Genomic DNA, 27,560 nt, shown 5'->3' with positions numbered 1-27,560 from the left:
CCCGACAGGGCAGCCTGGAGCGAGGCCAGACCACTGACCCAGACTGCCTCTTCTTTGCAGCCATCTCAGCTTCTTTGCCTCCAAGCCCAGCCCCACAGCCATGATCCTCAACCTCTGGGAGGCACGGCACTTCCCCAATGGCAACCTCGGCCAGCTGGCAGCAGCCGTGGCTGGACTGGGCCAGCCAGATGCCGGCCTCTTCACGGTGTCAGAGGCCGAGTGCTGAGACTAGCCAGGCCGGTAATGCCTACACTCTCACCAGCTTTGGCACCTGCCAGGGACAGGCAAAAGCCAGACAGGGGCCCTACCCCCACACCCGGGGAGAGCTGCTTGGACAGGCCCCCTCCTGGCTGAAGTTGTCCCTTAACGCTGGTCCTTCAGACCCTGCCCAAATTCCATCCCTCCATGGCCTGCCTGGCCAGGTTGGTAGAGCCACCTGCTCTCCCTCTGCCCTGGTCTCAGGGCCCAGAGTGGACAGTGCCTGGAGCCTGGGCTGAGCCCAGCCCATCTGTGTGTGTGTGTATATGCGTGTGATGCTACCTCTCCTCCTGTCCCTTGCCAGGGGCCCCGCATACACACAGCATGCGCACACATGCTGGGCTCGGGACGTGGCCCCCAGAGCTCCTGCCTGAGGTGGGCCCTATGCAAACATTTCTGTGCCTGCTGGGTAGGGGTACATGTGAGGGCCCGGCTTCAAGCCTGGGGGACTAAGGGCCCCAGCTGGACAGGGGCTGGCCCTTGGATTCAGGCACACGATCACCACACAGGCATGTGTTCACGCACGCCTCGTGTGCTCATCTCACACACACCCCTCTCCAGGTCACGCAGGACCCTCCCCCACTACACACATCTCATGCTGTGCACCTGGAGGCTGCTCACGTCTCTCACGCCCGGTGTTGGTGCACATCTGCCTCTCTCACATGCTGCCCTTCTCCCACCCACCCAGGGACACCGGAAGGCTCCTCCCTGACCCCTTCCCCGCCCCCAGCCTCGAGGTGCCCTGCCCAGCGGGGCGTGTGAATATGCAATGGGAGTCCCGGGCTGTACAATGGCAAGTGTGTGTGCCGTGGCGTGCCCGTTCCTGGGGCTGGCCGGTGCCCCTGTGTGGGGCCTGTTGTGTGAAGCTTGTGTCCTGACTCTGTCTTAAGTGCATTCATGCACTTACACTTGGCCTTATGTACACAGCCTTGCCCGGCTGCCGGGGCACGTAGGGATTTTAGCGGACGTGAATGTAAATAAATTATATATATATATTGCTAACCCAAGGGTTACTTCTCTCTGAAAGCCATGAGGTCTGGACAGGTGGTTATAACAGGGTCACACGCGGCTTGCTTTGGGAGTCCTGGGTGGCTGGGCCTGCCAGGGGGGTCAGACTAGGCTGAGGCCTTAGTCCAGTGAGGTCTCGTCGTTCTTGGAGATTCCCTCAGACACGGGACATCTGGGCAAGGCGACAGGCGACAGCAGTGACCAAAGCTGCACCTTTGCCAGACCCATCCTCTGACTGCAAAAAGGTGACCGTGCAGTGAGGGGCTAGCTCCCGAACTGTAGCTGACACCAGCCTGGAGAAGCTGTGAGGAGAAAGGGCTGAGGTCAGCCCAGGCTAGCCCAGCCCACCTGGCCGAGCCTCCCGGCCTGACCCACCTACCCAGACTCACTGAGGGTGTAATTTGTAGAGTGTCCCATCCACTCCCACGGACACTGTCAGCTCCTGCAGGCCCCGGTTCTCACGCATCTTTTCCACCACAGCAGCCACACCTGCCCCACAGAGTTGGGCGGCCCTCCGAGACACAGCCTGGCACACTTCTAGGACCATCAGGGCATCATCAGAGGTCAAAGTCAACCCCAGATCTTCCAAGATGGCTCGGACCTGACGCAGGGCCAGGCTGTCACTGAAGCCAGGAAGGAGGAGAACACCCTTGCATTAGCTCCCTCTCTCTGGGTTTCCCCCACTTAATCCTTGAGTGCTTCCCTCCACTACCAGCAGCACCCAGCATTCATACCCCCACCCAGTGACAGGCTGCCTTGCAATGCAGACACCTTTCAATCTCTGAGAGAAACTTGGTCTTGAAGATGTCCCTGGTCTGAAGGCATTGAGTCTTCTGGCCCCGGAAGAGAACTCCAAGACTGGTTAAATGCAGGAGGATGTGGCGGACAATCTCCCCCAGGTACATGCCGCTGATCATCTTCTCAAACCTGTATGAGGGCGCATGCATACCCGCATGAAGTGGCCGCCCACCAGCTCTGTTCACCAGTGCAGGCCAGTGCTCACCGCCACTGCCTGGGCCCCAGCCATACCTCTGTTTGCCGGGATTGATGGATGCCTGGTCCACACTCGCATCAAAGCAGGTGCTGAGCATGCCCAGCGAGCCGTCGTCCCCAAAGGCACCCCACTCCATATTGATGCACATGTGGCCTGAGTTCCCAGCTACACTTGCCACATTCCGGAGCTCCTCCATATAGCAGGCATTGGTGCCGGTTCCTGTAGACAGGCCAGGGTCGGGGTGGGAGCTGCTTACAGACAAACCCCTATGGGTCATGCTCAGGGGGCTTCAGAGCCTTCCTCCCCTGCCTCAACCTCTCCTAAACACACCAAACATCAAAATGTAGGCTCCTTACTTCTCCATCTCCCTGGTCCTGGCCTCCCTTTCTGACATTCCTGATGTAGACCTTGTCGGTACCAAAGCCTCAGAACTTCCTGTGCCCCCCACCAGTACCAACATTAGAGCATCTCCCGTGCCGTCCCAAAGTGCCCCTGAGCTGCCATCAACCGGGTCACTCCCGGGGGAGAAGTGTGGCTCACTCTAGTGCCTGTGAGGGGCTGGAGTGGGCCAGGGCTGGGGACCGGGCACACTGGCACAAGGACCCCCGCCGTCTGGCCAGAAGTGAGGCAGTGAATGGCTTTCTCTGACAGGGCTTCCACAGGTCCTAACAGAAAGGAAGGAAGAGCGTTGTGGAGGCTCTGGGACACACGCTGGGCTCAACAGCTACACAGAGGAGGTAATGTTTGAGAAACAGAGGGAAAGGCATTCGCTCTGGCTCTACACCAGACTTTCTCAACCTGGGGGTCATGACCCCTTTGGAGGTTGAACAACCCTTTCACAGAGGTCACCTAAGACCATCAGAAAACACATTTTTTACATTTACATTATGATTCATAACTAGCAAAATTACAGTTATGAAGTAGCAATGAAAATTTTATGGTTGGGGGTCGCAGCATGAGGAGCTGTGTTGAAGGGTCGCAGCATCGGGAAGGTGAGGACCTCTCTCTACAGGTTTCCAACTCTGAGCAGTGGCCCCACCCGGGATTTCTCTAATCGTTTGTGCCTCTCCTAAGCACCTACCTGCCCAGGAGAGGCCACCATCTACCAAGAGACTCGTGCTTAGGGAGCTCGAGAGTCTTCCTCCCCTGCCTTCCACCCTCCTTTAGAGCCCCAGCTCATCTCCCACTTGTTCCAGGACTGGCCCCTCTCTGATCTTAGCCTGTCTGCCCCTGCGGGTGGAGGCAGAGTCAGCTGTAAGTGCCACAGGCTGTTCTGGGCTTAATCCCTTCTGGATGCTCCGTTCTGAGATGCTCCGTTCTGGATGCATCCTTCATGTGTCTTCCAGCCCTTTTGTCCAGGTGCCAGATAGCCCCAGGGTAAGAGCTCACTGATGTCTTAGAACCCTCACAAGTCACCGACCTGCCATCCCCCTCCAGTGTCAAACTGAGCATGTGCCACGAGCCAGGCCCTGTACCGTGCCCAGCCCCTTCTCACTCCATTCTCTTAACCTCTTGCCACTGTACCTTAAGATGAAGACGTGGAGACTAATGAGTTACCCAAGGTCACACAGGGGGGCAGCAAAGTCAGTCTAGTAGAGATTCATTTACAAATGGGCAAACTGAGGCTCAGAAAGAGTCAGTGACTAAATCAGTAGCTAACTTGGATGAAATGCCCTAGTTCCAGACTCCTAGCTCAGTACAAGGGCCCAGAACTCCGTTGGGTCCTACAGAAATAATCCCATATCCCCACGGTCAGAGGAATGTCCAAGCTAAGGAATCAACAGAAGGCAATGAATTATCAGGCAGCAGAGGCACCAAGGGCAGGGCCCTCCTTACCGACAATGAGGCCCATCTCACAACGGGGATCATCATAGCCACAGGACATCATGGTCCCCACCGTGTCATTGACAATGGCAACCACATTCAGCTCCACTGCCTGCATACAAAAGGATGCTGCTAGTTGCTGGGCAACATAGTTGTCATGGCAACCAGCACTGGACTCAGAGGTCTCTATTGTAGAGGGCCCCTTTGCTCCCCTCAAGGAAGCAAATGATACTTTGCTCCCCTCCAGGCTCGTCACAACCCCCAAAGCACCCCTGGAGGTAGGCTCCTACCTGTCTGCGCCTAATGGCTTCCCGTAATAGATATACCACGTCTTGGCCCTCGCAGCCTGATGCATTGAACCCCTTAGTCCAGTTCAGGAGGATGCCCTGAGATGGGATCAAGCAGACACGAATGTTACTCTGCCTCACGAACCACCAGAAGTACACAGTCTCCACCCTTGCCATGCAGGATCCCTTGCCCACTTTGCCCTGTGGTTGAAGGCCTTGCTTTCTCACGTCTCTCAACTCCCTAGGAAACTTTCAGTGTGAAGAAACCTATTAATAACGATTCGACCTATGTCTTCCATTATTAGTTCCAGAATACTCAGGTGGTCTGAGGTCTGGCCGCTTTAAGATGCTTGCCCAGAAGGAATGGCCCTTTGGAATTGGGCTAGGAATGAACAGAGCTGGCAGAGTGACTGCTGCATGTAGGAAAAGGGAGAATGGAGAAACTTTTGAGAGGCTCAAATGTCAGCAAATCCCATCCTTCCAAAGAAAAATTCCAAGAGCCATTTGAAAGGAAGTAATTCTCAGAGTTAGGCACAGCCATTTCAGTGGGAGATCCATCAGTTGTCCCAGATAGAGGCAAAGGATGAGTTGAAAAGCCAGACACCCGGGGCAGGCGGGCAGGGGGGCAGCATGAGACAGACATGTCTTTCTTGTGAGCAACGGGACTTAGTAACAAGGGGCAGAACTGTACCTGGAAAAGGGCTGCACTGCTATGTATTTCTGAGGGAAAGGGTAGGCGTCAACCACAGCTATCAAAGGAAAATGGTACTGTGCAGGACCTCCCACATACAAGTGTCCAACTACTGAACTATATCCCCAGAAGAACATGGGCTCAACACACAAGCTATATTCAGTTACAAAAAAAATTAATTACGCCACATTTTTTGCATGCTCAGATTTGTACACTGAGACACACTTCCCATATCTTGTGGAGAACAGCTAAAGGAAGTGAGCATGCTTGGTCTGGAGCCAGACTAGAGGAGAGATACTAGGCAGCGGCACCATCCAGACCGTGGTGTAAGACCATGGTGGAGAAGACAGCAGAGAAAACAGCTGTGCTTCGTAGACGTCAGAACAGGAGCACAGGTGAAAACAATGCGTGCAGGCTGCTGGGTAGACAAGATCGTGGTAGCCATAAGACAACTAAGGACAGAGCAGATGCCCTCGGGGGCAGCAGGCTCCTCAGCATGAAAAGCTTCCAAACAGAAACTGGAGGTGCTCAGTTTCCTGGGAGCTTGGACAAGAGGCCTAAGACTAGCCGTTCCCATGCCAGATGTCAGAGGCATGCATTGAGAAGTCATGCTGAAGGATATGATGTGTCTTGAGTGTGTTTGACCTATGGCTGTCACTCTGCCGCCTAGATTAGGCACAGCACTGTGTCCAGCTGAGAAGTAAACAAGCAAAGAAACATGTGGCCTCAAGCCTCTTCTGGAGAAAAGAACAAAATGCTGCTTCCTGAAGGCAGAACACCAGAGACATGGTTGATACCAGAGACATGGTTGACACCAGAGACATGGTTGACACCAGAGACATGGTTGACACCAGGGACATGATTGACATCAGAGACATGGTTGACATCAAAGACATGGTTGACCCCAGGGTATGGTTGACACCAGGGGCATGGTTGACACCAGAGACATGGTTGACACCAGGGACATGATTGACATCAGAGACATGGTTGACATCAAAGACATCGTTGACACCAGGGCATGGTTGACCCCAGGGACATGGTTGACACCAGGGGCATGGTTGACACCAGAGACATGGTTGACACCAGGGGCATGGTTGACACCAGGGACATGGTTGACATCAAAGACATGGTTGACACCAGAGACATAGTTGACACCAGAGACATGGTTGACACCAGAGACATGGTTGACACCAGAGACATGGTTGACCCCAGGGCATGGTTGACACCAGAGACATGGCTGACACCAGAGACATGGTTGACACCAGAGACATGGCTGACACCAGAGACATGGTTGACACCAGAGACATGGTTGACACCAGGGGCATGGCTGAACTAGGCAATGTATCTTCTGGTCAGCACCAACCTCGACCAGTGCAGCTCTGAAATGCCTCCTGCCCCAACCATGGGCACACCATCTTTGGAGGAAGCCAGAATGGCATGTAGTCCCAGCTCAGCAATGCCGCTCCCTTACTCAGTTTTCTTTGGCCTCCTGCCCACTCTTTAAGGATATGTGGACTGGAGGCCCTTGGGAATCACTTCTTGGACTTAACTCCCTTACCTGGTCCAGACCAAGCTGCTTGCATGGAAAAGAGAAGGTGAATCCCAGGGGTAGGCTCTGTCCACTCAGGCCCTGCCTCTGCTGGAAGTCCACGATGCAGTCCACAATATGATCAAAGAGCTGCAGGATAGGGCATGTCAGGCGTGGGCCCTCTTCCTCCTTCTCCACCCCTGACATCAGGACCCAAACTCTAAGTACCTGCTGTCCAGAGCCCTGGGCTACACACTCGGGGATAGAGTAGACCTGGTTGATGATCTGCACACTGCCCTCGGCCACACGTACCAATAGGACCCGGAAGTTGGTGCCCCCTAGGTCCAAGGCTAGGAAATCACCTCGCTCTGTGGGACAGAAACCCTCAGTACTAGGAGAGAAATGGTGGCTCCAGCCCCAGCACCCACTGTGACTCCCAGGAGCCCACATCCCAGGTCCACACTCCGGCCAGGTGCTCACCACTGCCATCGGGGGTGGCTCGCACGTAAGTGGGCAGCATTCGGAGGGAGGAGGCCTCTCCTCGAAGGCCCCTGACCATGGCTTCCCGCATCTCTGCCTGCACCACTGTTAGCTGCTGGAAGTCCAGCTGAAAGGGTGCCAGCGTCTCCTCCAGGATGCGCCTGTGGGCAGCCAGGCGGGCAGCCACAGCTGTCACCATCGCCACGCCCCGGCCACCGCCATCCACAGAGGGGATGAAAGAGACGTCACATTCTGGGAGCAAGAGCATTACCGTCTCCTTTAGAGTGCGGTGAAACCTACACAAACACACCAGGTACCCTCAGCGAGGCGTCTGAACCTGTGGCTGCTGGAGCCCTCGAGCTTCTCATTTTAAATAAATCCAGTCCTGAACCGGTTCCCTGGCACCAACCATACATCCACTGCCCTCTTTCCCTGGCATACACATGCCTCCTGGCCTCCCACAGCCCAGTCCAACTCCCACTCTGCCGTTCACATCCACCAGCTTGCACACATGAAACCAGAATGCCCTGGGGGTGTATACCATAAAACAAACAAACAAACAACCAAAACCATCCATGCTACCTGCTCGCCTAAGATCTTGTTCTCACAATACCTGGGGTGTCTTTCAAACACTCGCCCTCCTGTGGCCACAGCCACATGCAGCGTCTGCTGCTCCCTGCTGTGCTGGAGGCGGGCTAGGACCGCAGCCAGAGCAGCCGCGCAGAGCTGGGCAGCCCGTGTGCACACAGCCTCACACACACGCTGCACAAGTTCAGCATCCGAGGCCTCAGGGCTCAGACCCAAGCCCTGCAGGATTTCGTGGACACAGGCGGTCCCAGTGGCGGGGCTGCAGGGAGGAAGGGAAAGACATGTGGGGTGCTGATTTGGGGCTTAGGCAACCTAGTAGCTGCCCATCCCACCAAAGCCCCACAGCTACCTTGGGGAGAGAGTACATTACCCTCTTCCAAGCAGACGCCCTTTGTCCCTTGTCTAAGCTGCCTGCCTCTCTTACTTACTCCTCCATTTGGGCCACGTGTTCCAGGAGGATGCTGTCTTGACGTAGCAAGGCATCAGAGGTGCAGCCGCCAAAGAGGACCCCGTGCTGGGCCAAGTGGACCAGCACCAGCCGCACCAGTTCACCCAAGTACAAGCCCCCAATCATCTTCTCGAACCTATGGTGGAAAGGGTAACTGGACAAAGCCCTTCATACACCCTCAGCCCACTTGAGCCCTTAAAGAGGAATCACTGTTTTCAAGGGTCCAGAAGCAAATGGCCTCCCGGAAGACAAGTGGGTTTACCCTTTCTAACCCTTCGGGTTACATCTGAGGACCTCCTAGAAAGACCCAGGACCCGGTAAAGCGGGAGATGTCTCACTCAGCTGTTCCTAACGCCCAACCCCCGACCCAGCAGGGCTGACTGGGAGGATCAAGGATTGGAAACTGGGTTCTAGCACTCTGAAGCTTTTCTTGCTTGAGTCTGACCTGGGACCCCCAAGGGCAAGCAAGGTGCAGACCCTCAGAAGGATGGGAAGAGGTAAGGGCCCAAGAGTGAAGGAAGTAGGTTAGAACAGCGGTAGGATGGTGCGTAGAGCAGAGTCAGGGGAACCTCCAGGCCACCACCTCTGAGCACCAGGAATTAGGGATTTGTGGTCCAGGGCACGGTCGAAGGCGGTCAGCACTGGCCCGAGGGCCTCATCATCGCAGAAGGAGCCCCACTCGACGCTGACACAGGAGCGGCCGCGGTCCTCATCCAGAGCTTTCACGTGCCGTGCCTCCTCCATGTAACACACATTGGTGCCGGCGTCTGGCAGGGAGGACCCGTCAGAGCCTGCCTACCAAGCAGCTATCACCCTTCATCACACATGGCCCATGGCTTACCTACAACAAGCCCAACTTCACACGGCCTGGTGCCCAGGTCACAGCCCATCATGGTGCCCACTGTGTCATTCACCATGGCCACCACATCAATACTGTAGGTCTGGGCGATGGAGAGAACAGGGAGTCAGAGTCAGCCTGGGTGGCCAGAGCGCCGAGGCTACGGAGCAGATACCCAGAGTCGGGCCCGTGTTCCCCTCCCATCCCCTCCCCCAGCTCAGGCTCTCGGGATCGCGGAGGCTCCTCCCGCTCATAGGACCGGGAAGGTGGTCCCAAAGCTGAGTGCCTTCTTGAGGACTGACCCATGCTTGTCTCACCACAGCCTGGCCTGGCACCTCAAGCTATCCCTTCTAATGGGACTTCCAATCAGTACCTTGGGGTTAGTCCAAGAGGACTTGCCCTTCTAGAGCACTGGGATTTGGACATACACGCTCCTCTTACATTTGATCTTCCTCTAGAGCCTCGGCTCAGGCGTGAGACAAACTGCTCCTTCCCTGCGCCCTCTGCTGCTACTAGAGTTATCTGAACACAGGGGCAATCTTTTATTAGAACACTTTCCCTTCCAGAATGTGAGGATCTTGAGGGCTGGGTCCTAGGTGTTTTCATGTCCCCCAGGGCATGGTCATTTCAGGTGAGTCTTTCTCAGCCCCTGTTTAATTGCTGGCTGTGGGAGCAGCATTAACCCCAGGGTCAAACGGGATAAAGGCTGTGCACAGGAAAGGAAAGCAGGACCTTCCAGAAACACAGGTACGACCTACAGACGCCAAGCCCAGGCCAGCAGGGCCAGCTCTCTATCACCCTGACCTTCACTCACCCCCTGCCTCTGAATGGCCTCTCTTAGCAGCTGGACCACATCCTGGCCTTCCACACCACTGCACCTAAAGCCTTTTGTCCAGGAAATGAGAGTGCTCTGGGGGCAGAAAAGCAGGGTTATTTTTTTCCCTTGTGGCCTTCACAAGAGCTGCGGTCTCTTTCCACCCAGCAGCCCCGATGTGTCCCCCACCTCACCTTGTCCAAGCCTGTCTGGTGACAAGGGAAAGAGAAATTGAAGCCGAGCTTCAGAGCCTGATTCTCCACAGGGTGTGCATCCAGGAATGCAGACAGACAGCGGGCGGCAAAGTCAAATAGCTGTGGGACACGGTGAGTGCTGAGCGCTGACCACCCGAGCCCCAGCCACCCACCCGAGCCAAGCCCCAGAGGACGCCCAGGGACTGCTCACCTGCTGGCCAGAGCCCAGCATCACCTCTTGAGGGATCACAAACTCCTGGCTCTTGGGCTCCACACTACGCTCTTTGGTCCCTGTCAGTGTCACCCACAACACACGGAGGGAGGCTCCTGTAGCCCCCAGCTCCAGCACCAGGAAGTCTCCCTGCTCTAGAGGACGAACAGGTCATGGAGAGACATGCAGTTGGCAACACCAAGGCTGCCTACCTCCCAGAAAAACTCCCCAGGTCCGAGAAGCACAGTAAAAGGGGCCTTAGAGGTGGTGGACAGAGATAAGGAACTTCCCCTTCCCCCAGATCAGAACACACTCCCTATGCCTGGCCACCATTCTAGTCTGGGCTACCCACCGGTGCCATGTGGTGTGGACGCCACATATGTGGGCAACATCCGGACAGAAGGGGCAGGACTGTCCTGTCCCTTCAGTGACTGCTCCATGGCGCACAGAAGACCGGCCTGGATCCGCTGCAGCTGTGTCTTGGTCACTCTGAACTGTTGCAAGCATTCCTGTGCCTAAGAAGAAGGAAATCAACATCTGGGAGGGGGCCATTCTCCATTCAGCTAGGACAGAGGACTGTCCTGCCTGACGCAGCCCGCCTTCTCAGGCCCTCGCTTTCCAGGGGCTGGCTAGCATCCTGCTCCATCCTCCCTGAGCCTCACGGTCTTCAAGTCCCCCTCCTTGCTGCTTCTCACACCTTGGCTCTCTTGCTGTGCAAAGCCTACCCCAAGCTCCTGCGTCCCTCTTTGTGCTCCATGTCCCGGTGACTTCCTCTCAGCTCCTACATCCTCTACCCTGCCCATCTAGCTTTTGAAATGTAAGGTTTGGTGAAGCCTCTCTCAGGATGCTATAATTGCTTTCCTGTTCTCCAGAACAAGCGTGCTGTGATCTCTCCATGAGTGAACAAAGGCAGAACAAACTTCACACCCCAGTGCTTGCCTCCCCAACCCCCTCACAGACTCTGGAGCCTGAACAAGCCCACCACAGGGATACGCACAGACCACAGAGCAGAAGATGGTCTTCCCTTCAGTTGGCCATTCTTCCCAACACATCACCTACACCCTGCTGAACACCTAGCACCATTCCAAACACTGCCCACCATACAGCTAAACAAGTCCTGCTCCTGCTGACCTCTGCTGACTCCCTTGTGGAAGGCAGGGTCAACATACAGTATGGTCCTGGTACTGATGGTGGCTACTGAAAATGGAGAGGCGGGATCAGGAGTGTATGACTAGGAGAAGTCACATCTTTAGAGATGAGTGAAGGAGGCTTTACCAGTGGTGACTTCAATGAAGGAAGAGAAAGAGCCATCTGACGTCCCGAGGGAAGAGAATAAAAAGATTTTCTCCGCAGCAAGGGGATGGGTTTGGGGGAACAAGGGGGCAGGTTTGGGGGAACATGGGCCTGGGAGTGGGTTAGAGCTTGATGGGAAGGCGGAGAGGATGAGAAGGTGAAGGATGTGACATCAGGGTCTCACTCTACTAGAAGCTCAAGAAACAGGGAGACCACAGCCCTCAGCTCTGCGGAGAAGCTTCCCTTGGATGACCCTCTTGTTCATCCACCAAGGAAGCTGTATTTGTTGGAGGGCCGCAGCTCAGTAGCTCCACCTTCATCAGATTTTTTCCCCCAAGGCCCCATCTCCTGCAGCACAGGAATTCTATTCTGAAGATCCATTCCCCAAACTGGACACAAATCTGAGAAGCAACTTAGGTACCTGGAGAACAAAGGCCCTCTAAAGCAGTGGTTCTCAACATGTGGGTTGTGACCCCCTTGGGAGTCTAACAACCTTTTCGCAGGGGTCGCCTAAGACCATTAGAAAACACAGATGTTTATATTATGGTTCATAACAGTAGCAAAATTGCAGTTATGAGGTAGCAATGAAAATAATTTTATGGTTGGGGGTCACCACCATATGAGGAACTATGTTAAAGGTCACAGCATGAGAATTACTGATCTAAAGAGAGCAAGGGTGAGAAAGGGAGGTGAGGAGGATGACGCCAACCCCTTTTTATGAAGAGTTGGGGGATAGTTCCCTAAGGATGCACATCATCCTAACTTGAGTCCAAGACATCCCGTTATATGTTTACACTGGAACAGATGCTTCCGGACACTAGGAGGGGCTGTTTCTGTGTTATAAATAAGGAAGCTGAGGCTTGGAGAGAGCAAGCCATATCTGCCCAGCCCAAGGAGCTCTGAAGGGGAAGGGTGGATTGTGAACCCAGGTTGACCTGACTATAAAGATGTTCCCATATCAATGGGAAGTTTGATAAAAACCTAGCATCTCCCATGAAAAAACCAAACACGATAAAAATCCAGACCAAAAAAGCAAGAGAAGACCTCAGTCCTCACTCTGTCCCTCTCTGGCTCTTTGATCCCAGGAAAGTCATGGCAATCTAGGCCTCAGGTATCTCCTATACAAATTGTGAATGTCCTACTTAGAAGTTACCCAGTGCTGGGAACCACATCCCGCTTGTGGAGCTAAGGACCATGGAAAGAGCTCTGAACAGGACTTGGAATTTGTTAACTGAATAGTTGGGGTGACCTAAGCATTAAAAGGGATATAGCTTGATCAATATAGTAAGTTCCAGGCCAGCACAGGCTACACAGTAAGACCTTGTTTAAAAAAAGAAAAAAAAGCAGGGTGTGGGGGACACAGTGTACATAAAAGTAGAGAGGCATTGTTCAGATGGGAAGTGTTTTAGCATTGCTGGATGGGCTCAGTGGGAACATGGAGAAGTTACTAGCTTGGGCAGATTCATAGTTTTCTTCCTCTCTGAGAGAGACTATGAGGTGACTAAGACACACACACACACTGACTTCTCTAGTAGACTGCAGTAGGGTGTACACTATCCAGAAGCCATCAGAAACTCTCCTTTCTGCCCCCCTGGCACAGAAGGGGGATCTCATCAGGAGAGTGAGGAGAAAGGCACTGGAGGTGTTGACTCCTGCAGACTGTTTTCACCAGCTTGCCGTACCAGTCAGTTTGGCTCCATCACATCCACCACCTGTTTGAGTGAGTGACCTCCTCTGTCAAGTGCAAACAGTAGTGCAAAGAGGGCAGGGCTGGGGGACTAAACCAGTGCCAGACAGTGTGTGACACAACACCCTCTGAAGTCAGGCTTCTTTCTACAGTGAGGGGACACAGTTAGCCTAGTGGGCCTGATTCTACACCCACAGGTAACAAACAGAGACCTCGGCCGGGCGGTGGTGGCACACGACTTTAATCCCAGCACTTGGAAGGCAGAGCCAGGTGGATCTCTGTGAGTTCGAGGCCAGCCTGGGCTACAGAGTGAGATCCAGGACAGGCACCAAAACTACACAGAGAAACCCTTTCCTGAAAAATCAAAAAACAAACAAACAAACAAAAAAAAACCCAAAACACAGAGACCTCTGCAAAGGTCTGGCAAGGGACTAGAAGATGCAGCCAGACACTGATGACACGTGATTAGCCCCTCAACCTACATACAGCTATGGAAAGGAGTCTGAAGGGAAGCCGGGGTTGTTGAGTGGGGTCCCTGGCTGCAGAGCATTTGGTATCCCCGCGAAGCCCTGCAAAGCCATAGGGCATTTGTTAAACCCAGGTACATATCACAAAGCCAGCACAGCAGATGTGGGGCCTGTGCAGGGGTCTCAGGGCAGGAAGTAAGAAGGGACATGATGATGACCTGGGAACAAGCCCTGGTACAGCAGTCATTGCACATATCTGGGGCCCCGCTATGGGCAGAACATAGAGGAAACATTTACTGCAGCAACCTGAGGCACAGGTTGCACAAAGGAGAGGGGTGTGTGTGTGTGTGTGTGTGTGTGTGTGTGTGTGTGTGTGTGTAACTCAGTGACAGTAATGCCACCACAGTTGAATAATAAACCTAGTAAACGTGTCAGAGCACATGACAGAAAACTACAGGAACTACACACAGGGTGATCCAAGTCCACTTCGCTGAGCATCGCCTCTTGGCTGTTCCTTTATCTCCACAGGCTTTGTTTTTTAAATTTGAAGAGAATGTTCAAATAATTCAAGTTATTTTCCTCTGCTTTTCTGATGAGGAAATGGAGACCAAGAGTTATGAAATGGTTTACATAAGCATTTTCTGCTCCAGGGTGTGGTAGGTGAAGACTTCAGAATCTTAGTCAAGATGAAGGGAGGCTGGGGATGTGGTGGTGGCATAAAGCCCCGGACTCAATCCTCACACCACCAAAACCAAACCAAGAGGAGAGAAGAAAAGAAAGATAGAGGAGAGAGAGAGGGAGGGGGAGGGGGGAGGGAGGGGGAGAAGGAGAGAGGGAAGGAGGGAGGGAGTGTGGGAGGGAGAGAGAAATATTGACTTCCAAGGAAACCAGTCAGCACTAGTCACCTCGGGGGCCTGAACGCAGTGACCGGGGGCCTGAACGCAGTGACCGCAGGAGGAAACTGTGCCAGAGAGAGACTGGAGAGAAGAGGACTCAAGGACTCAGCTCCTAGCCTATAATGTGTGTGTGTGTGTGTGTGTGTGTGTGTGTGTGTGTGTGTACTGATGTAAGTGTGAATATAATATAACATTTAGAAAGAGGGCTAAGAAATGGTAACATTAAATGATAAGAAAGGATGGAATGGAGCCAGAGGGACACACGAATCATGAAAGGGTCATAAGGCTAAGTTTTGAAAGTTTCAATTCTATCAGGATTTTTTTTCTTCTTCTTCTTCCTTTTTTGTGGTAGATAAGTCTGTAAAAGTGTATTGATAGTGAAAGCACAAGCATTTCACAAGAGAACCCTTTATTTTACTTTCTTTTTAAAGAACATGGGGAGGGCCTTTCTGGGTATGCCAGCCCTTGTAGGGCAGGTGTGGCATCTATGTGGCAACCTGGCAAAAGCGGCACTTTAAAGCCGACAGTCCTCAGCACAAGCTCGTATTCCTAAACGAGTCGTCTTCATCTCTAAGCCCCTCCTCCCGAAACCGATCTACACCTTGCAGTCATTTGGAGTTTCAAAAGAGATTGGAGATTAGCAGCTCAGCAAACCGTAAAGAGACCACAGTGTGTGAGCCCAGCAACCCATACCTCTAGTTACCATATCCTCGGTAGTCTTAAGTAAGCACAGAATTGGAACCCAGTGCTAGGCTTACCAGTTGTGAGCTATCTGAGGGCCTCGGCATGCCCTCCTGTGGGCATCTTGAGGCTCCTTCTCCAGACTGCAAAGCAACAGTCCCAATGGTGGCCATGCTTCCACAATGACTACTGACGACCTATAGGGAAAAAGGGATGGCTGGGATCAAGAACATTTACTCCACAGGCTCCAAGAGGCAATAACCCAGACCCACAACTTCTTTCCTTCTAAAGGGACCAAGAAGGGAGTTGTAAACAATTAAACTTAATAATTTAATAATATAATATATATTATATAACATATAATATATATTAATATATATTTTTAATAATGTAAGAATAAAAACTTCTGACAGTAAGGATCCTTTAGCAATCCACCAGAAGGCAGTTATTTTCCAGAAGCATGTGTAATGAGAGAGCATGGGAAAGCTGATTCCAAGCTCAAATGCTCATTCACGTAGATCCTCTGGTTCCTAACGTCCACCATGAACGATTCTGGTAAAGTAGATGCAGGCCCTGCCCTCGGGGATTTTGTAGCCGTACCAAACATCACGGCAGGATCGGCACAAGCAGTGACGGAACACAGGAATAACTATGTCACTGTGATTGGGAGGTCAGGGACCTGGAAGTAAGAAGGGACCCAAAACCAAGCAGGCTGGCTTTTGGGACAAGCCAAGCACTTAAGTTTCATTTTGAGGTAGAAGGACATGAGACAGAGAAGTGTGCCAAGGGGTGTGTGCTTTAGAAATTGAATCTGTGCTTTAGAAAGGGATGGACTAATGGCATGCGCTTGGATGACCTTCAGCTTCAGCATCTGGAATACAGCAGGAGATGGCGTCCACCCTCACAGGGCTGCTGTTGTACCAAATAGCACAAGGCCTGGGAGAGACTTGGTGAAATTCAGTGTGCAACAAAAACCTCAATTCATGGGTGGACTTTGGACAGGACAGTGAAGCAGAATGGAGCCAGGACCCCAGTTCTCCACAAGATGACTGTACCAGACCTCCCAAACTTGAGGTCCATTTTCCTCATCTGTGGAATGAGGATCAATTTGCCAGAAGGCTAAATGGAACAAAAGTGAACAAGATCTTGTTTAGAGTGCAGGTTTACATCCATTTAGCAGAATCTGAACTGAAACTCGATTATTCTCAGTTCTCTCTCAAACACATGAAAAAAAGTATAATGAGAGGAGCTAGTGAACCTTGTCACACCATCAGAGTCTGTAGAAATGTCAGGTATTCAGCTTAGCTGAGCTACTACCACTACTGTTCCTACTGTCCCAGCCAACCCTAGGGGACCTACGGTAGCTGATGCCATGCAGATGTGAAGGAGACAATCCAGTCAAGACAGCACAACAGTCCACTGGGACTCTCGCTTCATTGCAAAAACAAAACCCAGAGCATCCTCTCCCGACCCCGGCACCACTAAAACCTCCGTGTCAGGGCTTCCGAATCAACCAGTGACCTACGCACGATCGAGGGGAGAGGTTCCTTGAACTCAGGAAAGGCAGATTCATTTCCCTATTCTTCTCCCACACATCTATCTCTGCTTGACTAGAAGCATCAGGAGGTTTGCTTGGAAGGGAGCAGTCACTTAGGACCTAACTGGGGCTCTGAGAAAAAACTCTCTTGCCTGTCTTCTCTTTCCTGTCCCCATAACCACAGACTATTCCAACAATCCTGAGTGATACCTCTGCTTCCTCAGATCGAAGCTTGCCCTGCTCACACACTCATGGCCCCCGTGCACACAGAACACTGTGGTGGACTGCGGGACCCTGCTCACACACTCATGGCCCCCGTGCACACAGCAGTACACTGTGGCGGACTGCAGGACCCTCATATGCACTTACCCTAAGCCTCCTCTCCCTACTCCTCACTTCAAACTCCAGCCACACTGACTCCTGCTCTTCCACTTTTTAGTCTTCACTGAAGTTGTTCCCCAGTCTGGAGGGCTAGCCTCATAACCTTGTGATGTCTGAGTCACCTCTGTATCTTCAATGCCAGGACAGGGTTGGGCAAATGTAGGCCTGGGGCTCATGCCTGTAAACCCAGCACTCGGTTGGCTGAGGCAGGAGTATCCTGAGTTTGAGGACAACCTGGGCCACACAGTAAGACCCTGTCTCAAAAGGTGGCAGTAATTTGGTAAACCAAAAATTTATTTCTGACAAATCCCTCCTAAGTTACATATACCAACACTTAGTTTCCCAATCTGTCAGAAGAGGACACACATTGAAAGAGTCTGTTAAAAGATACGAAGAGGCAGCTGAAGCAGTTACCTTTGTTCAAGGCCAGCTAGCATAATCATTCCCTTACTCATCTGCTCACCCAGTCAACATTTACTCAGCACATGGCAGACTATGAAGCTCCCTCCAAGGAACCCAGTATTTAAACTCTAGGTCAATGCATTCAGGCCTATCTCTCCCTTGAGTGACAGACATGTCTTCATTCCTCCATCACCAGAACCAGCCCCAAGTCTGCCCGTGTGTGAACTCCATCAGTGACATGGGGTGAGTGTTTCTTTTGCATGACATTCTAGAGGCCCCTCCTGAGTCTGGGTACTGCTATCACCATTGAGGACTAGTGGTAAGGTCTTTCTAGCCTCCATTAGCTATAGGATATGCTAAGGAAGAGGGCTTGGGATGAGGCATGCAGCAGTTAGAAGAAGACTTACCTGGGAGATGTGGAAGTTGATTACCTTCCTCTGGTCTCAGCTCTTCTCCCAAATATGAGGACCGTGGTGACCCTGGACTGAACTCAAAAGTGAAACTCAGGGATGACTTGCTATTAACTCCCCAAGCTCCACCCACCTTCTTCTTCTTCAGCCACCACTTAACAGACACATGCTAATTCAGGAAAGTGCACTTCCCTACAAATCTGCCCTAAGAGGAGCCCGGGGCAGGCAGGACCATGGTACAAGCAAGCAAGATGATCACAGGAAGTTGGAGGCCCCAATTTTGTTAAGGATTCCAAAACATTCTCTCTGCAATGCTAGGAGCTCTGTTGCTTTATAAAGTCTAAGTTTTGAAGTGGTAAGTTCCTTGGAAGAAGCAGAGACCAGCCTGGAAATATGTGGTTGCAACAGGCAACTTTTCAAAATGTTGCAAGTAGAACTGTGTAAAAGGCAATGTGGGAACCTAAGAGGAAGGGCCATCATGACTCTGCAGGAGAGTGAGCAGGGCAAGCTGAAGAGGCCCTTTCACAAAGAGAGCATGCATGCAGCCAGTGGTCATATAGACAGGTGTCTTCAGAGAACTGGCTACAGCTCTCAGAGCCTCATGAAGATGCCCATAGGTGGGATACCTGGCCAAAGAAGTGACAGCCAGACCAGGGAGTCCAGCCTTTAGTCTGTAGGCAAAGTGGAGTGAGGGGTTTGTCTGCAGGTCTCCCCTTCTGGAAGATGGGGTTCTTAAGCTTCTGTGGAGCTCCTGGTCACTACACTCTTATTCCATTTAACTATTTCCCTGAAATGCAATCTTGGGACACTAATGTAGGAAACCAGGCACACTGCAACAATCTTGACTTTGTAACCACAGGGGTGTGTGTGTGTGTGTGTTCAGCCACCCCCCCAATATATCAAATAAAGAAATGAGTAATAATAAAAAGCAGTGTGCATTTGGAAGAGAGACAGATAAAGGGGCCCAGTGACCTCCAGAATTCTCTTCAGGGTACTTAGAAGAGCTTTATCTTCAAACAGTGAAAGAATTAGGACAGTCAAGAGATATGCATAATTTAGCGCTCTTGATCAAGGTATGGTTCCACCCATCACTCTCAGCTCTGATCCTGCAAGGTAGCCAGTCTTTTGATAAGCTGCTCTGTCATCCAAGGAGGCCAGTCTGAATTCTACTGGAAGGTCTGCTTTGGAGTATAGCTTCTATATCATAGTAGTCATTATTGTTTGAGAGGGAGGTGCTATCCTGTGAGACTTTGCTGTTGCTGGATACAAGATGACTGAAGGTTTAGGAAAATGACTTAATTTTGTGCCTTCAGCCTTGAAGGAAGAGATAGGTTAGAGCAATGGTTCTCAACCTCTGGGTTGTGGCCCCTTGCAGGTTGAACAACCTTTGCATAGGGGTTGCCTAATTCCATCAGAAAAAAAAAAAACATTACACTTCATAACAGTAGCAAAATTAGTTATGAAGTAGCAACAAAGATAATTTTATGATTGGGAGTCACAACATGAGGAATTGTATTAAAGGGTTGCAGCATTAGGAAGGTGGAGAACCACTAGGTTAGAGAGATATATACTCCTTGAGTAATCAGCATGCCCATGCAGAGAAAGCGGGAGTCAGACACAATGTCTAACAAAAGCAGCTTCTAAGTGCCTGTTAGAACTCAGGCAAACTGGTGGGCACACTAAAACTTAAGGCTACTACATTAGCAGTCACACTATTACCCAGTTAGTGAAGGCCTCCACAAAACATAGATGAGCAGAGGTGGCTTTGCTGTGATCAGACCTATAAACATGGCAAGGCACAGCCCTGTAGTTTACTGGATACCAACAGACACAGAGGCTATGAAAGGTAGTCAAGAATGGTGTTGGGGAAAGCAAACTGACCATCATCTACAACATAGCACCTTGCTGAGTCTGAGGCTCTGGTCCCTTGACTTTGTTGAGAGTATGGAACTGAATGTGAAAGGCCTAGCTGTGACTCATGACAGCTACAGTCTCTTGAGTCAACATGGGGATATGCTCCTGGAGGTTATTTTTATGACATCTTGTCCATGATTCTTAAAGTCCCATTTTCATTTCACCAGGAAGTGGCTGTGCCACAGACCTCCTAAATCAAGGCCAGTAGAGAAGGCTGAAGGTCTTGAGGTCTGAACATTTGGGCCAGTCTTGTCTGTAGCTGTAGCATGAATCTTAAAGTTCTTATTAATAAAATCAAACCTGAGGCCAGTTATTGGGGTGAACACTGGAAGATCAGAGAGACAGAACAAGCCACAGCTAACCTCACCTGGCCAACTTCTCAGCTGATCTTCTTTCCTCAGACTGGAAGCCTCTGTGTCCTCATATCCGAATGGCTCTCAGCTGAACTGCTGCTCAAAACCTAAAAGCTTAACCAGCCAAATGCTTCTAGTTTCTGGTCTTCACGCCTTATATATCTGTCTGTTTTTGCCATCACTCCCTGGGATTAAAGGCTCACTTCTTGGGATTAAAGGCATGTGTCTCCATGCCTGGCTGTTTCCAATGTGGCCTTGAACTCACAGAGATCGAGGGATTTCTGTATCTGGAATGCTAAGATTAAAGGCTTGAGTGCCACCATTTTCTAGCCTCTGTATCTAGTGGCTGTCTGTTCTTTGACCCCAGATAAATTTATTAGGGTGCACAATATTTTGGGGAACACAATACCACCACATATAGCAGAGGCACTACACTTGCCAGCAACACTCAAGCAGACACCAGATGGCCACTGACCAACAAGGGAAAGACAAGTCCTGACAAGGTTCCCTCAACACCCCTTAGTGCAGTCTTCAGTCATCAGAAACAACTGTAGAATGGAGAGAGCCAAACACAGCATAACTAGAATATCACTGCTGGGCTGGAAGGCCAGGCTCTCCCTGCTTTGAGCTTGCTCTTCTCGGCCTACAGTGCCCATAGCTAGGCAGGCAGGTCCCTAGACAATCATCCTCCACACCCTTTATGCTTTGGATATGCCTTGCAGCTCTCTCATAGGCATGAAAGACCCTAGCCCTTCAGGCTTACACCCCCAAGCCTCAGGAAAAGAGAAACTTCAAGCACCAGGAAATGAGAAACTAAAAATCTAGTTCCAAGGGCAACCTGACTCAGCCATTACTCAATCTCCCCTGCAACCATATAACAATATAAAGATATTTCTGTTAATAGATGTGCTCAACTGTGACTGGGATAGTTGCAGGTGTTCCAGGAAGGACCACTGTGACCTTTGTGTAAACTTCACTCCCGCCCTGATACCCCCCCCCCTTGAGGCTTCAGGAAGAATGTACCTGTTGACGTAACTGTACCCTGTGATCACTCTGTAACCAGACCATGATCTTGTGAAATGAAATTTCATGGAAATTGTAATCTTGTGGGTTTTGTGGCCCCCATGTGGCTGCAGTAAGATGTGACTCCTGCTCTCAGGACAAGAGTTTGCCCTTCTGTACAGCAGCTTTAATAAATCCTCGTGCTTTTGCATCAACTGGACTGGAGTCTGGGTTCTTGGGGCGCCCCACTTGAGACCCTAAATTTTGGGGTCCAACAGGCACTGCACTGCTTCTGTTGTGTCTCTGTTCATTGTCTACAGTGACCTACTGATAACCACTGGCCTCTCTAACCTTTTCATCTATTTCCCCTTCAATTAGTTATCAACAGCAGTGGGACTCCCTCCCCTAACAAGTTAGGCCCAGCTCTGACCCCAGCTTGGGGCCAGACTACTGTACTTATTAAAATCATCTGTGTTTATCTTACCTGCTCAACTGTGGGCTCTCACGTTTCTTATACACCCTTAGAGCCTCAGGATCAGGTTCTAGATTTGATAGGGAGTAAGTACCCATTATCTTTTGCTAAACTCAAGAGCCCTCCCACAACAGTCCAGCGCTTTGGAAACGGCAAGCAGCTTCTTCCCACTTCTGGTGCACGGCTTCAGCACTCTGCCTAACTTGAGTGTCCACAATGTTCCATCTTCCCACTGGTAACCACCAACTTTCATTCATTGACTACTTGCCCTTTCCTCTCCCCAATTCACATAGGTTAAAATTAACCTAAGGCTAAAGTTGCCTTGACTCACAGGCAAGAAGACCATCCCAAGCTCAAATTTCCAGTCATCAGTTTTGTGACTCAATGGAAGATCAGAGATAATACAGACAGCATGAACTTGGATATCAGACACACCTAGGTTCAAACTCAACCCATTTTCCCAACTGATTCATGAAACTTTTCCACTTTTCTGAGTCTAAGGTTTGGGTGGGTTTTTTGTTGTTGTTTTTATTATTGGGTATATGATATGAGTGTGTAGGAGGAAGTACAAGCCACGGTGTGAACATACATGTGGAGGTCAGAGGACTTTGTGTTGAACCCAGGTCATTAGGCTTATGTAGTAAGCACTTCACCTGCTGAACCATCTTGCTGGCCCTGAGTTTGAATATTCCATGTATAAAACACATCATTTCTCCACAGGATTTGCTTTAGACTTGTAAACATGGTAGATATCAGCCTTGCTATACATTTACTGGACACCAACCAGCCATACAGGCAGTAAAAGGGAGGTAAAAGGTGAAGCTGGGGAGGGCAAAATGGTAAGTGGCCATCCCCTGCAACACAGCATCCTGTCTAGCCAGGGATTATTCCCTCAACTTTGTTTCACTGAAGCAGAACATGGAAGAGAATATGAAAGGCCCATCTAGAAGTCATGCTTACAATAAGTGCTGCCAGAACTCCTTGAGTCTACCTACTTCTGCGTGACCCAATGTTTATCTTTGTTTTGTCAGAGACAGGGTTTCTCTACATAGCCCTGGCTGTCTTTGAATTATGGAGATCTGCTGTGAAATAATCCTCTTGTACACTGTAAAGTTTTGTCACTCAAACTGGTTTAATAAAAGATTAACCAGTAGCCCGGCAGAAAGTATAGGTGGGGTGACCAAACTAAGAATGATAGGAAGGAGAAGGGCAGAGTCAGGAGTCGCCAGCCAGACACAGAGGGAGCAGGAAATGAATGTGCCATGATAATAAAGGTACTGCCACATGGCAGAGCATAAATAAGGAATATGGGTTAACTTAAAATGTAACAGCTAGTTAGTAATAAGCCTGAGCTATTGGTTAAGCATTTATAATTCATATAAGCCTCTGTGTGTTTATTTGGGACTGGGCAATTGAGACAGGAAACGTTTGTTTACAGAGACCAGACCAGCCTTGAACTTATGAGATCCACTTGCCTCTGCCTCCCCAGTGCAGGAATTTAAGGCATGTGCCACTACGACCAGATTTTTTTCTTTTTAAGTAGAGTCAAGATGTCTACTTCCAGGTTTGGTTCCCAAGAATTAGACCTAATCATATATTGTATTTCAGAAGATTCCAAAACAGAGCTGAAATTAGGGTGATGAAAGTAAGCTAGACAGAATGCTGCATATTCATGCAAGTGTTAACCCTGCACTTACATGAACCCAAAAGTAAGAGCTTCATACCTAGTTATGAGGGAATTTTAAAGTGAGATAGCAAGAAAAAGAAGCCAAGACAGTTCACATATTTAAGTTGTTATGGGTGCTATGATGGTCCAACTCTACAAGAGGATCCCTGAGAAAACGGTAAATGTATCTCAGTTGTTCCACCTGAGACATGAAGAAAATGGGTTACTTATATACTCCAACTTCTATTTTTATTGGCCAAGAGCTGCACCAGAGCACTAGTTCTTGGCACTTCCAGCTTGTGCCAACAGAAACCAAGGACACCTGTGGATGTACCAGTCTTATTAAATAAGAGACACAGAGCCAAATGCAGAGTTAAAAGCCCAAGAGGTCAGAGCAGTAGCTAAGAGCTGATACTAAAAACCCTTTCTTACCCTTCACTGCTGCTGGCGTCCTTCCCCTTTGAAAATATGTAAGATAAAAAGGTCAATTATTGAATCTACTTTTAAAAAGGGACTACTTGTTTTAAATAGGTAAGTAATGAAAATTTTTGTCTGAGTTTATCAAATGTTACTGGACTGGACATTGTTAATATATACAATGGAGTTTTTCATCTGAATCTGTCAAATGTTAATGGACTAGACATCGTTAATGTAATTCTTGACTGTATATATTGTATATACTTATTGGATATAGTTTTTCTTGCATTAGTTATAAGCTTTTTTAGACGAAAAAGGGGAAATGTGGTGATATTGTGTTCCCCAAAATATTGTGCACCCTAATAAACTTATCTGGGGTCAGAGAACAGAACAGCCACCAGATACAGAGGCTAGAAAATGGTAGCACTCACACCTTTAATCCTAGCCTTCTGGAGGCAGAGATCCGCCTGGATCTCTGTGAGTTCAAGGCCACACTGGAAACAGCCAGGCGTGGTGACTTATTCCTTTAATCCCAGAAAGTGATGGCAAAAAGCAGAAAGGTATATAAGGCATGAAAACCAGAAACTAGAGCTAGTTAAGCTTTTAGGCTTTTAGCAGCAGTTCAGCTGAGATTCATTCTGGATGAGGACTCAGAGGCTTCCAGTCTGAGGAAACAGGATCAGTGAGGAATTGACAAGGTGAGGTGGCTGTGGCTTGTTCTGTTTCTCTGATCTTCCAGCATTCACCCCAATACCTGGCTCTGGGTTTGTTTTTATTAAAAAGACCATTTAAGATTCATGCTATAGACACCTTCTTATAACACACAGTTGTAAGTATTTTCAATAAAGCCCTGTGAGTATAGAGTCTATAGAAGGGTAAGTACCTGGGAAAAGTGGGTCAGGTACAGCCTCTGATAAGGACAAAATGATCACAACTATGATGTTGTTAGATACAAGTCTCCCCAGTTTATAGCACTAGTTTGTTTAGTTCATGGAGCTTTGAAATTCCCCATGAGCTGGCAGTCTTTCAGAACTGCCCAGAGGCCCCAGGAAAGTTAAGTGTCTAAGATCCAGGTTTCCTGTGGCTCATGGGTCTTGGGTAGTTGCCCAGTGTGCTCACTCCTCAGATAAATGTCTCCTCTTGCAGCTGCAGACCACCTCTCTGGCCCTCACCTCTCACTGCAATACTATTTATGATATACAAAAGTAGAGTAACGTTAGCCACAGTTGCTGCCACTAACTCACTGCTGCCACCATACATTTGTAGCAAATGTGTTTAGCATCTTTATAAACATTTTGTTAGTACTGAGAACACTTTAAGTATTTTTCCCCTCATTTTACGGACAAGTAAACTAAGTCCAAGAAGGGCTGAGTAACTTGTTTTAGAAGCAGGGTGCAGACTTGGATTGATTTGACATAATTGTCACTCTTTGATTAAGGCACCTACTGTTAAGACTACAGCAAAGGACGACAGATTGGACAAATGAGCAGTCCCCACTGAAGGCAGTTGTGGGGGTTGGGGGGGGGTCTTCTTTTTCCTTGAGTCCCATTTAGGCCGAGAATTCCTGGTCTTGCTAATCTATACCTTTAGCCAATGGCCCACATTCTCTAGAGCCTGCTCAAATTTTAGCTAATCTCTTTCTAGAAGCAGCACCTTCCCTTGACCTCATATATAGAAATACAAACTACAGCATTTATAGAGATCTACCTCCTAAATGGCCAATTAATGAGAAATATAAAATGAGGGTTATACTAATGGGTCATGTCTGGTACACTTTTCCTCAGGAGGAAAAACATGAAAAACCATCAGTACTGATGTCAAAAGTCCAAGGTTTTCTTTAGAAATGAAGAAAGTCCATGACTGATCTCACAGCTGTGGGTATACAGTCCTTTTACTTGTTCCTCTCCATCTGTTTCCTCATCTCAGAGTTGGTTATATGAGAATGGATATATATGAGTTTCTATGAGGATAAAATGACAGTACATATATTGGCTGGACTGTGGTGATTGATCAAAAAATAAAACATTGTATGTGTGATGCTAGTCGCAGTGTTGGCACCAACCAAGAGCAAGACATTGCCTGTGGTGAGAATGGGTATTTTCCATCTTGACTACAACTCAAAGAGTTTGTGTGCAAAGGGCATGACATAGTCCTTAATGTCTGTACTGGGTCTTCCAGTCCAGCTAAGAATTCCCCAGTGTGGCACACATCTCATTTTCATTTTAAAATAAAAACAGCTTTAGATATGATAAATCACAAGGTAGGCATAGGCATCGAGTTGTATATTGACCTGGTCTAAGATCCTGTACTGTTGATATCTCCTTCTTACAGTCTCTTTCATCCAACTGTCCACCAGCTGGCTCTTTTCACCCTTGTCTGATTACCTCCTTTGGTCAGTTCCTTCTGCGATCTGAGTCTCTGTCCCCTGGGCACTAAGGATAAACCATATCTCTCTTCCGCACTGGAAGGGCTCAGGCGACACTGTGGAGAATGTGTACTGCTCTAGTACTGCCACTGAAACAGAATTTGCTGCTGCCACATGATCTGTAGCACCAAACAAAAAAAATCTGGTTTAAACAGATAACTGTGCCTGGTACTCCCACTGGTAAATCTACTTTGAAAAAAAAAAAACTACATAGGAACTAATACAACAGTGTTCACTTAAAAATTCCAGGGGAAGCTGGGCGGTGGTGGCGCACACACCTTTAATCCCAGCACTCAGAGGCAGAGGCAGGTGGATCTCAGTGAGTTCGAGGCCAGCCTGGTTTATAGAGTGAGTTCCAGAACAGCTAGGGCTACACAGAGAAACCCTAACTTGAAAAACAAAAACAAAACAAACAAACAAAATTCCAGGGGAAGGATGGCAGGTCACATTTCTATTTTCCTGGCTTACAATTCTTAACTGGATGAGTAGAGCAAGATGAACTTATAGGTCACTGAATGAAAGAGATAACAGTAAGTAGTGGGATTCAACACCTTTGGTGCATCCAAAATGATGCCAGGTTCAGTCAATATTCAGAATTGTGCAGTGCAGTTGAAATGAATGTGGGCAGTATGTCAAAGATTAACTATGAAATTCATTCAGGAACACACAGTTTATGAGTGAAAAACTACCTCTTCAATTAAAATAACCCCATCCAAAGCTCACCACAAATATAAAGAAAAAATCTCCATATATTGAAATAAGATTTCATATAAACATAGATAAATATATTTAAAATTTAACTATAAGCAAATTCAAATAGACTGTTGTAAAACAGAATTCTGTTCACAATTGTCTGAAAAGATCTTATAAAACATAAAAATCAGGATGCTGAGTGGGTGCTGGTGGTGAAAACGACAGGGTCCAAACTCTCACAACAAACTAGAGACCACTATAATTAATGAACATGACCAACCCAACAACAATGGTTCTGGTCAAATTCCAGTCTCAAGAAAGTCAAGATTTTCTCCTCCTTCCTCTGCCTGATTTGGTTCGTGACCGGAAAGTAAATTGGTCTTTAAAGTCCACTAAGCAATTTGTGGCTTCTGAAACAGGAACAAAAGACTTGATGGGAGACTCATTTAAGTTGAGCTGTGGTAGGGAACTCTGCATCTCTCTGCTGCAGCTAGCCTCTTCCACCTCTGGTGAAGGTATCCTAGAAAGAGAGAAAAAACTCAAGTGAGACATATTACGTGTGTATGTGTGTCCAGTTCTTTAAATTTTTTCTTTATGTGTAAAGATGTCTGCATGTATAGTTGTATAACACATACATGTATGCCTGGTGCCCCTCAAGGACAGAGGAGAGTGCGAGGGCTCCTGGGACTAGAATTACAGAT

At 49.3% G+C, this 27,560-nt stretch overlaps 3 protein-coding genes across 15 annotated transcripts in view; 1 reads left to right on the top strand and 2 right to left on the bottom strand.

Annotated features, from left to right (window-relative positions):
• Unc5a (unc-5 netrin receptor A) overlaps nucleotides 1–1,260 on the top strand; it is a 58,431-nt gene extending 57,171 nt beyond the window's left edge. For all 4 annotated transcript variants that reach the window (XM_028863737.1, XM_028863735.1, XM_028863734.2 and 1 more), the window contains one exon: nucleotides 61–1,260. In XM_028863737.1, coding sequence (XP_028719570.1) covers nucleotides 61–226 — 166 coding nt within the window. In that variant the 3' untranslated portion in view covers nucleotides 227–1,260. The remainder of the gene's footprint in view (nucleotides 1–60) is intronic.
• Hk3 (hexokinase 3) lies at nucleotides 1,231–18,280 on the bottom strand. 2 transcript variants are annotated; one of them, XM_028863733.2, is made up of 19 exons: nucleotides 17,915–18,278; nucleotides 15,265–15,384; nucleotides 10,516–10,678; nucleotides 10,164–10,318; nucleotides 9,953–10,072; nucleotides 9,759–9,854; nucleotides 8,948–9,047; nucleotides 8,690–8,873; nucleotides 8,087–8,242; nucleotides 7,684–7,917; nucleotides 7,071–7,366; nucleotides 6,819–6,958; nucleotides 6,621–6,740; nucleotides 4,375–4,470; nucleotides 4,097–4,196; nucleotides 2,296–2,479; nucleotides 2,038–2,193; nucleotides 1,656–1,889; nucleotides 1,231–1,568 (listed from the first exon to the last, which is right to left on the bottom strand). In XM_028863733.2, the coding sequence occupies exons 2-19, from the start codon at nucleotides 15,358–15,360 to the stop codon at nucleotides 1,424–1,426; spliced, it is 2,775 nt and encodes a 924-aa protein (XP_028719566.1). In that variant the 5' UTR covers nucleotides 15,361–15,384; nucleotides 17,915–18,278; the 3' UTR covers nucleotides 1,231–1,423. The 2 variants fall into 2 exon arrangements, with proteins under 2 accessions (XP_028719566.1, XP_037061603.1); XM_037205708.1 differs by having other exon boundaries at nucleotides 1,479–1,568; nucleotides 1,646–1,889; nucleotides 17,915–18,280.
• Nucleotides 18,281–26,836: 8,556 nt separating this feature from the next.
• Nucleotides 26,837–27,560, bottom strand: part of Uimc1 (ubiquitin interaction motif containing 1) — an 89,660-nt gene continuing 88,936 nt past the window's right edge. For all 9 annotated transcript variants that reach the window (XM_028863713.2, XM_037205707.1, XM_028863728.2 and 6 more), the window contains one exon: nucleotides 26,837–27,379. In XM_028863713.2, coding sequence (XP_028719546.1) covers nucleotides 27,181–27,379 — 199 coding nt within the window. In that variant the 3' untranslated portion in view covers nucleotides 26,837–27,180. The remainder of the gene's footprint in view (nucleotides 27,380–27,560) is intronic.

The sequence above is a fragment of the Peromyscus leucopus genome, chromosome 5 (genome assembly GCF_004664715.2).
Source record: "Peromyscus leucopus breed LL Stock chromosome 5, UCI_PerLeu_2.1, whole genome shotgun sequence".
Lineage (NCBI taxonomy): Eukaryota > Metazoa > Chordata > Mammalia > Rodentia > Cricetidae > Peromyscus > Peromyscus leucopus.
The sequence above is the reverse complement of the archived record's forward strand: the minus strand, read 5'-3'. Positions and strand labels throughout refer to the sequence as shown.